Source organism: Astyanax mexicanus, chromosome 8, assembly GCF_023375975.1.
Source record: "Astyanax mexicanus isolate ESR-SI-001 chromosome 8, AstMex3_surface, whole genome shotgun sequence".
Classification (NCBI taxonomy): domain Eukaryota; kingdom Metazoa; phylum Chordata; class Actinopteri; order Characiformes; family Acestrorhamphidae; genus Astyanax; species Astyanax mexicanus.
In genome coordinates this window covers 20,833,216-20,847,732 of record NC_064415.1, presented here as the reverse complement: position 1 = coordinate 20,847,732, position 14,517 = coordinate 20,833,216, and the positions used below count along the sequence as shown (strand labels likewise).

At 39.0% G+C, this 14,517-nt stretch overlaps 1 protein-coding gene across 3 annotated transcripts in view; it reads right to left on the bottom strand.

The window, feature by feature from the left end:
• adam19a (ADAM metallopeptidase domain 19a) overlaps nt 1-14,517 on the bottom strand; it is a 138,936-nt gene that overhangs the window by 115,862 nt on the left and 8,557 nt on the right. For 2 of the 3 annotated variants that reach the window (XM_007242048.4, XM_007242047.4), the window contains exon 2: nt 8,545-8,627. In XM_007242048.4, coding sequence (XP_007242110.3) covers nt 8,545-8,627 — 83 coding nt within the window. The remainder of the gene's footprint in view (nt 1-8,544; nt 8,628-14,517) is intronic. The other variant, XM_015603985.3, reaches the window with a different exon arrangement.

Here is a 14,517-nt window from a genome sequence, read left to right as displayed (position 1 = left end):
AACTTTTACTTAAAGTTGAATAGTTTCATAATCCTCACAAAAAAGTAAATTGGGCATATACTTCAGCTAAACCTCAGTTTTACAAATAAATCTATTCTGAAAGAGTAAACCAGTAAAGTTTAATGCTAAAATGACAGACCATAATTACCAGGCTAAACAAAATTAGCAATATCTTAGCAAAGGTTATATGTAGTGAATTATATATAGAGTTATATATAGAGTGCAGTGATCATGTGTCCTTCTTTTGCTGTTGGTGTGTAATGGTTGCCAATATATGCCTTGTGCTCTTACAAAAATAATTCTTTGTGATTTAGTGGTTTTTGCTTGGTTAAATAAAGGTTTCAGCCTGGTGGAAATCCTTTTGAAGATGGTTCTGTATAGAAATAAAAAAGCTCTACTATATAAAGCAACAAAATGGTTCCAACGTTGTTTACTCTAAGATCCCTTCAACAGTCAACAATTCATAGATAAAATAGAGGCTACATTTTTATCTATGAACATAAAAATCGTTACTGTTTTGTGACAATAATAGTAGTAGAGAAGATACAATGCCTAAGACTTAATGGGACAACAGAAAGAGGCTGAAGGTTTGGTTGAGGGGGAAGGGGAGTACAGAACTGTGTATGTGTTGGGGGGAGGGTGTAAACCTAATTCTGGGCAGAATGCTGGTGTCAGATGTGCTTATTTTTGTTTCTCCAGCCCCCTCCCACATAACCTTGAAAATCCCTCTTTCTGTCCCCCTCTGCCTCTCTCTTTCTCTCTGGCCGGCTCCGGTCCCCTCTGTATACAGCCTGCGCTAATGTTTATATATGATCACAGTTCCTCTGAAACGACAGAGGTGAAAAGCAGCACTGATAGCTCTCCCTTTCTCCCTCTACACATCCCCATCCTTTCTCTCCCTGCCTCTTATTTTTCTCTTCATATGTTTATCCCCTACTCTCCCCCTGTTTTCTTGGAGCCTGGTCAACATTTCAGGGAATTAGAGGAGTGTTTTCATAAGAAGAGTGTGAGGCAACGCTTCTATTTCATGTCAGAGAGAATTCTGAAGGGATTTGAGAAGCTATGAGGTTGCGAAGGTGCCGGATTTTCAATTGCTGAAGGTAAATCTTTGTTTTATTGATCAGATAAAGTAAATAAGGACTATTAGAACATGCAGACTGTTATCTGTCGAGCCCTAGGGGCTCAAAATAGTTCCACATGAATGTAATCACGCCATATTGTGATAGATGATGATAGTGTGTCCAATACGCTAATGACATTCTCTGATTTATGATGATACTGTAGCCCACAGGGATGGTAGTGCAAATTCAATGGAAGGCAAGGAGACTGGCTTTTCTTTGTTTTCTTCTTTTTGTTGTTTAATCTAGGATCACACTTCTGAGATCTATAAAGATAAGGGTGTCCTCTTTATTCCGGACATTCCGGACCTCTTTTGGGGATCTTAAACAGCTTTCAAAATTATGTAAAATATCAGGGATTTTGCATTAATTTTACAGAAGCATTTTCTTCTACATTTGCTTCTACACTTTCAGGTCCCACCTTCTCATAGCCACAACTCCATACTGACATGATAAATGTCATGGGATATGAATATGTAAGTCAATCATCAAGTGTTACCTCAGGGGACAGACTGGCAACACCTACACTTCTATAAGTTGCAAGGTTTTAACTTGTGAGTGAGGTTGACAAGGCCTGACACTGAGTACCAGACGAATGGCACGTTCAATTCAATAAAGTTGTGTGGGCATTTAACATTCCTCAAACCACAGTGTCAAATGTGTTTTGTGAAGAAGTCATAGAACACATTACCACCCACAGTGGACAGAGCACTGGGTGGTAATGACTGTGACTGGTGGTTTCTGGCTAGAATTGTGCATTCAAACAGACAAGCAACTCTGGCAAAAATCCTATTCACAGTCAATGCAGAAGGCTTGACATGCACATATATCCCCTGGGTCAGTTCTTTAGCTTCCATGGTATACAGCAAAAGTCAAACTTCTTCCCAAAGAGAGAAGAAGAGAACAGAAGACCACATCCTAAAACTGCATGAATGAAAAAGTAAATAAACAGAAATATCCTATAGTGCTGTGGTCTTGTCTCAGTGGAACCAACTATGCTGAAAGGCCTAAAAGCACTGACTTACAAATCAATAATCAAATCAACATCACACACAATTATTGCCTTATATCACACACACAGACACACACACACACAACTATAGCCTTATATCACCAGGAGAACAATTTAGACATTTAGGTTTGGTTTCTGGGACACTGATTACGCCTAGTCATAGACTATGCTTACGTGCTTATGTGTAGTCTAAGAAAACCAACCCAATCCAGCAAAGTTGTGATTTTTCACTGGCAACTGCCTGATTTATATTATTATTATTATTATTATTATATTTTTTATTACTTTGTGAAGTGAAAGGAAATTGTTTGTTAATATATTAATATATTAAATTTTATCAACACTGTTGCATAATTTTAGAGTTTTAACTCTAATTGAACTCTCATACATTAACACACTGCCACAATTCTACAACATAGACCTATTTAAAGCCCACAAGCCCCAACATTCTAATCAAAGCAGGCATCTGTGTGTCCCCAGTGTCCTCGTTTTTTAAAAACCAAAATAAGGTCAGCCTATATAAAGAGTTATTGGAAGTAGAACTATAAATAGTGTGACCACTTAATGGTTTTCATTTCATCAGGCATTCCGGGGTAAAAATGCTAAGATCTAGGATCACCTCTCATCAGCGGGGCCAATGTGTAGAATCTGCTGATATTTTCACAAAAGAAACGAGTGCAGTAATTTCTTTATCTATTTTATTTTTTTATTAAAATTAAAGATGATAAATTAATTTAAGCTTCTTAAACAAGTTAAGCCCAATTTATACTTCTGCATCAAACCTACAGCGTAATGAACCCTTTGTGGTTTAAACTCCAGAGGGAAGCAGAGCCAATGATACCTGCACACAGAAGTATAAACCTGCTCCGCTGCGTAGCACACTCTCACTGGATACGCGTAGGCTATGGCGTAGGTTCAACGCAGAAATATAAATTGGCCTTTAGTTTGGCTGCACCCATTTGTTTTAGATTAAAAAATAATTTGGTATGTGAGCGTCCACTGTAAATCTCTACCTCACTCTGCCTCCAGTCTTGTTTGTCAGGTGACCACAGTCTGTAGTATAAAGAGCTCCCTCTATTGCTGACCACAGGTAATATAATTTAAAATAAGACTACCTTTATAACGGGTTTATAAATGGCTTACAATTAGTTTATTAATGGTTAGGTTGTAAATGCTTTAAAAATCATTACATTAATGATCACTTATAACACATACGTAGAAAGGGCAACAATGTAGATGGCTGTGGGTTCACTATTTGTCAAACAACAGGTCATTGTTGCTCTTTCGACATATGTGTTATAACTGATTATTAATGATTTTTAAGGCATTTACAACCTAATTAGTAACCATTGATAAACGAATTGTAAACTATTTATAAACCCTTTATAAAAGGTAGTCTTATTTTAAAGTGGTACCATAATTGTAGTTTGCTGTTATTCTCAATGTTACTGCAGCTCTTTCTATGTGCTTATAGTGTAAACTCATAGCATGATAACAATAAAAATATGATTTATTTTATAGCCCTATCGTGTATCATCATAACGTCTTTAAATATCACGGTATAATATTTTTTAAACATCACGCACCCCTAGTTGCACTATGTTATTTAAGTAGTAAATAAACTACAGTTAGGGGAGGGAGTATGAGGATGGGAGAGTTTACTTCCAAATGCATCTGGAAAGTAAAAACTGCAGCTCTAATCCCAGTGCACACTGGAAAGGAGGCAAGCAGGAGGCCACTTCATTCTCGTCGAGTATCTAACGGTTTTCTGTTTCTGAGTAGTCTGGCAGACAGCCTTCTCCCTGGCCCCTGTTCTCAGGGAGGAGCATGCTCATGTGTGTGTGTGTGTGTGTGTGTGTGTGTGTGAGTAAAATTACATCCGCATGACACGCATTCAGTTCCACTCCAAACAGCTCCGTGACTCATTACCTCATCAGCAGAACAGCAACAAGTCCAGTCAAGAGGCCAAAATCTCTCATGATCTCTGTGTGTATGTGTGTGTGTGTGTGTGTGTGTGTGCGTGTGTGCATGTCTGTGTGTGAGAGTGTGAGTGAGAGGCTAACTGTGAAGTGATCTAGAGACTGCATGAGGCTGAGTGAAAATGAGACAGAGAATGAAGGAGAGAAAAAGAAAGAAAAAAAAAAGACAGAAATAAACCAACCAAGGACGAAAGAGAACGAGAGAGAGTGCAATTCAAAGAAACGTGGCTATTACTTATGACTGACTATTTCTGCTATTTTTAGTAGAAAAGAACGAAACCCTTCCTTATTTGGACAAATCTGACAACATGAATTAGCACAAATGATCCTGTGCCTGAGGTTTATGGTATTTAGCATTCAGAACACTCAACAACTTCTCAGAAAACATGATATTTGTGCAACATTGACAAGAGTAAGCATCCAGGTGCCAGTGCAGTGCACACAACAGCTGTTCCTGTGATTTCCTGCTGCAGTCCTGTGAGAAACAGTCTATGAGTGGCTGTAGTCTGGACCCAGCACTCTTAGGTAGGTGTGCCTGTGCTCAATATTTTTCCACCCAACCACAACAGCCACAAAAACGCATAGCTATTCAAATAACTCAGACTGGCTGTCTGATTTCTTCATTACATTAAGTTTTGAGTCGAGCATGTTAAGTACAGTGGCCACTATATTACATTTCCATTGCTGACACATCAGGAGCCAGTTTTTCCTAAGCCTAGACTAAATAATATTTCACTGGTGAATCACAGAACTGTCCAAAACTATGCTAAACACAAATCTGAGAAGCTCTCAGATTCACTCATATCTACATCCATTTGGTCTGGACAGTATGTAGTTCAGTCTTCATTCACATAAAGAGCTGAAGTGGCAAAAATCCAATTTTTCATCTTAATGTGACAGACATGATTTTTGCAGAGCTTTGTGAAAAAAAGGCTGATCTTTTCAAATCATAGCCCTTTTATTTCATACCCTGCCAGTCCAAGAGTCCAAATACAATCAACTAAAAAAACAAACCATAGATATAGCACACAGAGAGTCTTTCCACATTATATTGTGCTTCTCTAACATTAATGACTGTCTCACACCTGCTTTTCAAAATTTCCTAAGCTTATTCTTTACTGCTGTTCACTGGTTTACTACAGCCTTCTCCATGCACATCCTAACACAGACCCACAAGTTCTTACTGCCACTTCTTACACCTTCCCTTGCTAAGAACTGTATGCCAGAAATGAAAGGATTTTCAAAAATCGCTGCTATTGCACCCTGTGGTAAACTGTTGCCAGTATTTTAATCCATTCAATAACCTTCACATGATCAAGTGTTTTAATTCACACCATCCAAAATGTACATATACTCAGCCTACTAGTGAAAGGCCTAATCAAAGTCGGCCAAACAATATAATGCAAACAGCTACTTTGGGAAAATAGTGTGCTGTTGATATTGAAAGCAGCACATCACCTACAGACGTGACTTGTTCTGGAAATGTGAGTTAAATACAAAGCCTTGTTACTGTGGCTTTTTCTGTACTACTGTCTACAGAAGGGAAGCGCAAACTTGACACCTTCTTCCCTAGTCTTCCTAGATAGACATGATGAAGAGATGGGCAGTTATTAGCCAAGTTAAGTCTGAGATTACCTTCAGCAGATGACAGGTCAGGAAAAGCAGTGGTCACAAAGTCTGGTTTGTGTAGCAGCCTGTTTTCCCATTACTAGCAGAATCTGGTGGTGATGTGCTGCTCTCTAGTATCAACAACACAATAAGATCAAGAAGTCGCCATTGTGTTTTACCTTTTCACCTTTTTTGCTAGTGGGCTGATTTAATGTAATTTTGGGGGTCAACGACTGTTGGGTTTCTGGAATAAGGTTGTTTTGCAGTCCTGTTTTCTTTTGAAGGAGGATGCAACAGTATTTTAAGGTTTAGTTTAGTGTACCGAACTTTCATTATTCAACAATGTATACTATGAGATTACATACCTCTTTGATATGCCAAATAACTTTAAAGACACTATCATCAGAATCAGATCTGAGAACTAAATTGGAAATTGAGAAAAATCTTTGAATATCGTGATTACAGCAGTCTTTGCCCTCAATGCTTGCTTAAATAAAGCTGTCATCCTGCTGCTAATTAAATCCACCTACTATTGGAAACTATAAAAATGCCAGAAATAAAAAAACTGTTACATGTGATTTATTATTCATTTCAGATGCCAAATCCTGGTTTAGCTTTAGAAGCTTAATTAGGCAATCCCATTACGAAGGGAGCAGTACATCTACTGCCTTTCATATTTACACTAATAAACCTCCACATCAGCACACACTTGTTTCATCAACATCTGGGTCAAAGGCACTACTGGTTGCTGGAGCCAGGCTAAAAGGGCCATGCTGTTACACCAAACCACCCTCTTTTATTCATCCCAGCACTGCCACACACATGCACACGGACACATACGTGCAGTATACAATACTAAACAGCATCCGTTCGATCAGCTATGTCACATGAATGTCACCTGTCCTGTGCAGGATATGATGATGCATGCAAAAAAGTATGATCCATTTTGTCATTCATAGTCCTTGTTTAGCCTGACATTTCTAGCCTGTTTGGTGCTTCACATCATGCCAAGTAGGTCAGAAATGTGCAAAGGTCACATAATCCATTGGATATAGCCAGTGGATAGGTTAATAAGTGAGGGAGGCTCTGATAAGAGACCCTAGGTAAAATTATTATTTTTTTATTTTCATCTTTTACAGTTTCAAAATATCAAACAAATAAAGGCAACCTGGATGGTCAGTAAGTAGTGAAACCCTCTTTGGCAAGTATCACAGCTTGTAAATACTTTAAATATGCAGTTAGGAGTCTTTTAGATCTTATTTGGAAGATTTCTGCCCATGCGTGATTGCAAAAGCTTTCAAGTTGTGCAAGAGTCTTGGACATGCCTTACATCTTTAGAGGTCTATTGGAATTTTAGTGTTGGTAAGATCAAGGGGTTTTAGGGGAATGGCTCTTGATGGAGTCCTTTGTGGATGTCATCCTCCTGCAGAAGACATTTTTTCATTTGTAATTTTTCCCTCAGCTTTCTCTTCACTACGATACAGCATGACTGATCCACACCCATGCTTAGCAGTTGGTGTTCTTTCCATGACATTCTGCACCTTCTTTTCTCCAAATATACATTTGCTAAGTGCAGCCAATAAGTTCTATTTTAACTTCATCACTCAACAGACCTTATTTAGGGTTGATACTGCATTTTTTTGGTGAGGATGTAAAAAAGGTTTTTGCTCTGATGACTATTGTTTAGGGGTCATATTTGATCAGGTAGAACACCGGTAGTGCACCACCACTCCAGTCTGGTAAATACTTTACAGTGATAGGCAGCTTTTAGAGGTGCCCATGGTTGTCATATCAAGCTTAGAAAGTTGAATTACCTGGTCCTTCCTATAGATGACCTATAGAAAAGCCACGAACCCAACTATCTGATGAATGTCTAAGAACTTGGTAAAAGCTCTAAAATTGAAACAAATTATGAAACAAAAATAATCCACTATAATTTTTTAAAACATGTTTTAAATAATGCTTTCTCGTATGTTAAACTGTGTGTGTGCAGACTGTCTAAGCCATCTCCTGTCTTGAAACAGGTTGGCTGGCCTATAGATCTGACTGAGTGCAGGAAGCCCATTTCTCACAGGAAACAGTAATCACATCTGTTTTTCTATGAACAGAAGCAGAAGAAATATGTGTGTTCAATTCTGGGCCAGACAGAAACGACAGCAGAAGACACATGCGTTTGCAGAAAGGCTACTGCTGCTTACATGATCTAAAAATAAAACAAGAACTAGGTTCATCTTCCTGATTTCTGGAACAAACTTGTATATTAAAAATACAGAAGTTTAAAGTACATAGTTCTGCAATTTTATTATGTATAAAAGTGAACATAAAAACAACTATGAATTGAACTATTTTTGTTGCTTCTTTTTGATTAATGAATAAAACATTTATTGTCCAATTTCTTTATATGTGTTTAATGCTTTATTTTAGGTCCTCTAACAACTATTTGTACATGTATATACCAGTGGCAAAATGGTAAAATGCTAGATTTATCATAACCAGTCTCACAAACCCCTTAATGTAATAATCAGCGATGGAGGACTAAAAATGACAAAAACTCAAATCTCAATATGTTTCAGAGAAATAATAATATAACATGATAAAACCAAAAAAGTATGTATAAGTATCAATATTTCTTTGTAACCCCATAAATAAAACATATGGAATATTTAAATCGTGAATAGATAACTGTGCAAATGTTTAAACTGTTGTTGGGTGTAGGGGTGCTATGTTTTTTTTTTAACCAAATTTACATACTACATTAATCTTTTTTATTTAAAAAATTCTTTAATTAAAGAATTGCTGCTTGGTCGATCAAGAGTGTAATCCTTACCTGTATAGGTGCTCCTCTATCTTTTTGTACCGTTCTGTGTGGCAGCCAGTGGGCCTTCACTCTTCGCCCTCGGTCCTTTCCTGCTGAAACAAAGTCACACACATGACTTCATTGACAAAAAGACTACAGGAATTCAATTTGCATTTAAATACATTTATTACTATTTGCATGTATTCATATTCATTGGGAGGTTTAAGTAGGTTTGTCTATCTGCCTGGAACCATTGTAAAATCACTGATATGTCTTTCTGTACGCAGTTATGCATGTTTTGAAGCATATGGGAATAAGTATATTAGGTTAATAGAACCCATTTTTCTGAAAATCACCACATACGAAGGTCAGGCTCATCCATATTGCTCAATACAACATCTAATTGGCTTAGACTGGCTATTAGGCTCATCAGCTCTACAGTGGAATTTAATTGTGGTCAATGGGTCAAACTTTTGCTTTCCATTAATCACAGGCAATTAGGGGGAATATTCAACAACATGAATTATTCCATAGATCACATCTGTCATCTTTGGGGGTCTTAAAACATGTCTTGCCTTGAGCTGAATACACTGAGGCTGAACATCCAGAACTGGGAACTCCAAAAGCAGTGCAGCTCAATCAGGTATTCTTTGTAAGGTGCTGTGAATATCAATAACTGCTCTAAGATTTCTTTAGAAGATGAAGGTGAGTTCAGGTTACCACGGGCCAGGAAATCTCTTTCGCTCCCGCTCTTTCTCTGTCTCCCAGTGACAGCCATGTTTAATGGGCGACTCATACTGCCAAGAGAAACACATAAGCGTTCCCCCTCCCTGCTTGAACTCGGGCTTATCTGTCCATAACAGCTCTTCACCCAGGGCTGTCACCAAGCACAAATGTGGAAAAATAAGATCATTACCGTCCTAGCAATATCCATTTATGGCCTGAGTTGATGAAATACCTCGGCGACTAAAAAGGAAGCGATGGAATTGATTGGAGAGAGGGGGAGTAAGAGAGTCTCTCTCAGATCCACATTCTCTTTAGGTTCTTTTCATCTCTTTATTCTTCTGATGCTGCGCACATCTCCTCTTTCATCTGTCCTCCACACCCTCTAAACTCACTGTAAGCTGTCAATCATAAAGCATCACTGCCACGTTCTGTAAGTAAATCCAATTCAGCTGTGTTTGCTCATACTGCAGCTTTTTTTTCCCAGCAGTACACATTATCTCCAAGTCCACACAAACCATGTGACCATGCCACAGCGGTAGGTCACAGCACGACCTGTTGCTTGACGAGCTATACACAACCCCACACAACCACAAACGCACACACTCACACACAAAGTCAATCATCACAATATCTGACCTCCGCTGAGAAAACCATTTACCAAACCTAATGGGTTTAAGGAAAGCATTAGCCATGAGCTAATACATGGCATTACCCTCATCAACAAAAAGAGAGAGAGAGACAGAGAGAGTGAGACAGAGAGAGAAGGGGACATTTCAGAGAAGGCCAAAGCAGGATTGAGGTTAACCGCCAGCCAAACAGAGAGAGACTGAAAGAATGACCTTTCTCTGGTTGACATATCCACAGTCCCCTGGGCGTTCAATTGTGCACCACTTTCCACTGGGATTCTCTAAAGGGGTCTCGCTCTTCTGACCAGGATTTTCAATTACATGGCTTGGGTGAAATTCAGAGATCCTTCGTCTATGAGAAAGATTATTATTCTCTCTCTCTCTTTCTCTCTCTATCACTCTCTTTCTCCCTCTAAGTTTGTGTAGTCGTGCCCTTTTCTCCTGGAGTAGCACAAATATAAAGACACCTTCCAGAGTTTCCCACACATGGGGTATACATTGAACTGCCAAATAGCAAAAGTCAGCAGAAGTGATTCTCAACTGGTGGGTCAGGATCCAAAAGTGATGTTATTAATGGAAATAAAAATATTGGGAAAAAGAGACTTTCTTACTCTGTACTCTGAATGCAGAAATATGCAGAGAAGTGAAATATCTAATTTTGTATTGGGCGATATGGCCCAAAAACTATATGACATTTCACTGTATTTTTGCGATACTCCTGGCAGTATGACAAAACATTCAAAGAATACACTACTGCAACAAAATGAAAATGTTATTGTTCCATAAGACATGATATTGGACACCCCTAACTGAGATATTTAAAAAAATATAAGAATTTTATTAGATTTGTAACAGAAGTAAATGATATATAATGGGAAATGAGAACAGTGTGAATTTTTCTTTTGCTAAAAACAGCACAAAAATATTGCGTATGATACGATATGGCGATTTGTGGGATTTGTGGCCTTATTTATTTTGTGCAGTTTTGATATTTCATTTTACTGTAGTAAGTTTTATATACATGTAGTTTTCATGGGTGGCACGGTGGCGCAGTGGGTAGCAATTCCGCCCCTCACAGTAAGATGGCCTGAGTTCGATTCCCGGCTGGGGCGACCCGGGTCTTTCTGTGTGGAGTTTGCATGTTCTCCCCGTGTCTGCGTGGGTTTCCTCCGGGTTTTCCGGTTTCCTCCCACAGGAGAATTCAGGCTAATTGGAACTTGATTGAAATTGCCTCTTAGGTGTGTGTGTGAATGAATGTGTCTGTTTGTCTGTCTGTGTCTGTCTGCCCTGCGATGGATTGGCGGCCTGTCCAGGGAGTATCCTGCCTTCTGCCCAATGCCTGCTGGTATAGGCTCCCCGCGACCCTTAATGGATAAAGCGGTTGATGATGAGTAATGAGTAGTTGTCATGTGCATCATCAGTTTCTTAAAAGAATGCTCTTAAATTCCATTTGCATGCAAATATATGTTTAAAATAATAATTTGTTTGGTTTGTATTCTTTAAGAAGTGGGTCGTGACTGAAAATTGAATGTTCCATCCATTTGGCACCTCCTTTTAGTCCTTGCTTAAACTCTAATAATTCACTCCACTTTGCCTTGAGTATGTTGGCCAGAATTCAGCCTAATTCACAAGATACCACCTCATAACATAAACAGAAGCCTAAGTTCCACAACCGAAGCACATTATTAAATATTCCTGCCTAATAATAAGTGGGTCCCTGAGCGCCACCAAAACAGTTCTGACTCACCAAGCAATTCAGCTGCTCCTACAGTAGCTCTTCTGTGGGATTGGACCAGATGCTTTTGTTTGCATTCGCTATCCATGCACATCAATGAGCCTCAGGCATATATGACCCTGCTGCCGGTTCACTGGTTGTCCTACCTCAAAGCACTGACCACTGCGTACTGAGAATATTTCACAAGACGTGCCTGATGTTTTGGAAATGTTCTGACCCTGTCACTTGCCATTACTACTTTGTTATTGTTAAAGTCATTTAGATCTTTCTTATTCTCTACACACACCATTAGCGACCTTTAGTGCTGCAATTATAGCACTTCGCAGTGCTCCTGTATGGTAAATGGAGCTTATATAATGGGCAAGAAGTGTGACAAAGAGATGGTGTTAATGTTATGACTAATCAATAATGTATATCTCACCTACTGACATGTACAACTGTAATGAGAAAGGTACCCCTGTATTATGTATATTACTCACTTAACACCACCTTATGGTGTTATTATGTTAAGGCTGATCTGTGTATTTTTTAAAATGTCTCTGCGGGTAAAGGTGGGTGAGTGCATGTACCCTGTATGTGTATGTCATATTTGTGTGTGTGTGTGTGTATGTGCTCACAGTCCTCAGGGCCAGGTCTTTGGTAGGGCCAGGAGGGCTATGATGGAGGCCACAGCTCTGGGAAAGAAGCTGCTCCCTACTCTATTGATGCTGGATCTTATTGTCCTGAACCGTTTGCTTGACAGTAAAGGTTCAAACAGGGAGCGACTGGGGCGTGTGGTGTCTTTGAAGATGCTGCTGGCCTTTTTCCTCAGTCGGCTAACGTAATTAGAGTCCGAGTTAAGGAGCCCTGCTTCAACAAAGCGTTGGCCCGCCTTCACCACGGCATGCAGATCCTTTTGCTCGGCAGCCGTGCAGCTGACATACCACACTGTGACACAGTTGGTTAGAATGTTTTCGCAGAAGCTCTCGTTGAAATTCACCAAAACATTTTCTGTGGGAGCCCAGATCTTTAAAGCTTCCTGAGGAAGAACGTTTTTGTTGGGCTTCTCAGACCAGGTGTGAGGTGCTGGAGGTTCATGTCAGCTGTTTTGACATACAGATTCTAATTTTTGGAGTGAGATGAAGCAGTTAGTCATTTATCGCTCTTGGTGTCAGTCTACTCTGTTTACTATCACTTCACAAACTGGCTCAAACTAGCGAAAGTAGCTTAACCGTGGCATTTGTTGGATGAGACAAAAGACTGTCTCACTGCCCCTGTGTAAAACTAAAGTCATGTTATCTTTTGTTCATTTCTGTGCTTTGGATATGGCTTTAATGTAATGTCGCTAGTACTGTCAAAATTCTGTTGTCTGCTAATGAATCAGAGAGTGCTCAGAGTCATGAAGTGCCTGTCTGCATTGAATGCCTTCATTATAAACAATGGTTTTGAAATTTGAACATGGATTGTTCATAACACTGTGAACATTTATCTCTCGGTTTTCCTTTGTCCAGTGTGTACAAATAGGAAGACTGTACATGGCAGTGCTGGCAATATTCTTGCAGCACATCTAGTGATAATGAGAAGGCGGGACCTGAACAGATGCTTTAGAGTTGTATAATGTGTGATGACTGGAAAATAAAACGATCAATGTGAAATTCCAGACAATTCCAAATAAGATTTAAAAATCAATTTAGAAAATAAGATTCATCTTGGGAAAAGAGGACATATTGTCACCCTAGTTCACCCTACTTCCTGTAGGATTTAGCCTGCTGTGGTTAGTATTTAGCACAATATCTGTGATATAATACACTTAGCAAAATGTACCCTACACCAATTATCAAAACAACAGATGAAATCATTCAACAGCTTTCTTTGTGCAAAATGAGAAGCAACCAAAAGTTCAAATGTCAAAAATACTGTGAATTATAATAGCCTAATAATCTTCTTGCATGGGAAATTTAATTTCCTGATTCAGACTATGATGGAAAGGATCTGAACATCTAAGAGTGTAGGTCAGATCTTAGGAAAGTACAGACAGTGTCTTAGCAGGAAACATCTTCTAAACCCCACCAAGAACTAGTGGACTAGTTTCAGCTTTAGTGAAAAATATTTCCACGTAAGCAGGAGTCAGTATAAACTGACAAGCAGACCAAATGAGTGACTGCAAAAGCACCAGAACTCTCATTTCTCCTGTGAAAACTCATTAAATATATAAAAGCAAGCGCACTGTTATGATTACCTATTGATCAACTACACAGACTTCATTATAGAGCAATGAGATAAATGGGTAAGGTGATTCTAGCGCTCCACTCCCTCACACATCCCTTCATCATTACTTCACTATCAAGAGGGAGATAGAGAGGGGGAGGGAAGGTAGTTCAAGCTCCTTTGGCAGTCAAACATCAACAGCTCTTCGAGGACTTCCCTTTCAACATCCTTACTGTGAAAACAACAGAAAAGCAAAGCTGTATGTCTGCAGAACAACCCCCTTACCTTCCTGTTGCACAAGAAATGCTGTATTGCAAATCTGAACAGTTTATGGAGCTTGAGGGAGTCACTTGCTGGTAAAGGGGAACTTACATAGAATCAGAGTTGCACAGAGCTGTGAAATCTGTTCATTTTTACAATATTGTCCTGCGCAATACTAATATTGCAAAATGCTGCAATGGCAAATTTAAAGAAGAAGGAAAAATCATTCTTTACTTTCACTGAAAGCCAATGTAAAAATATTTTATTACATTTTATTACAAGTAATTCTGGAGCAATCCTGTCAATCCATTTTGTCATTTGGACACAACAGCACATGATTCTGTCAATACAGAATTGTCAGTTCGTCTATGGTGACACAACAGGTAGAAATCTAATACATATTCAATACCCAACAATGCAACTGAGCCTGTCCTGTTTCAAAACAAGCAGCTGCCTACGTGACTCAGA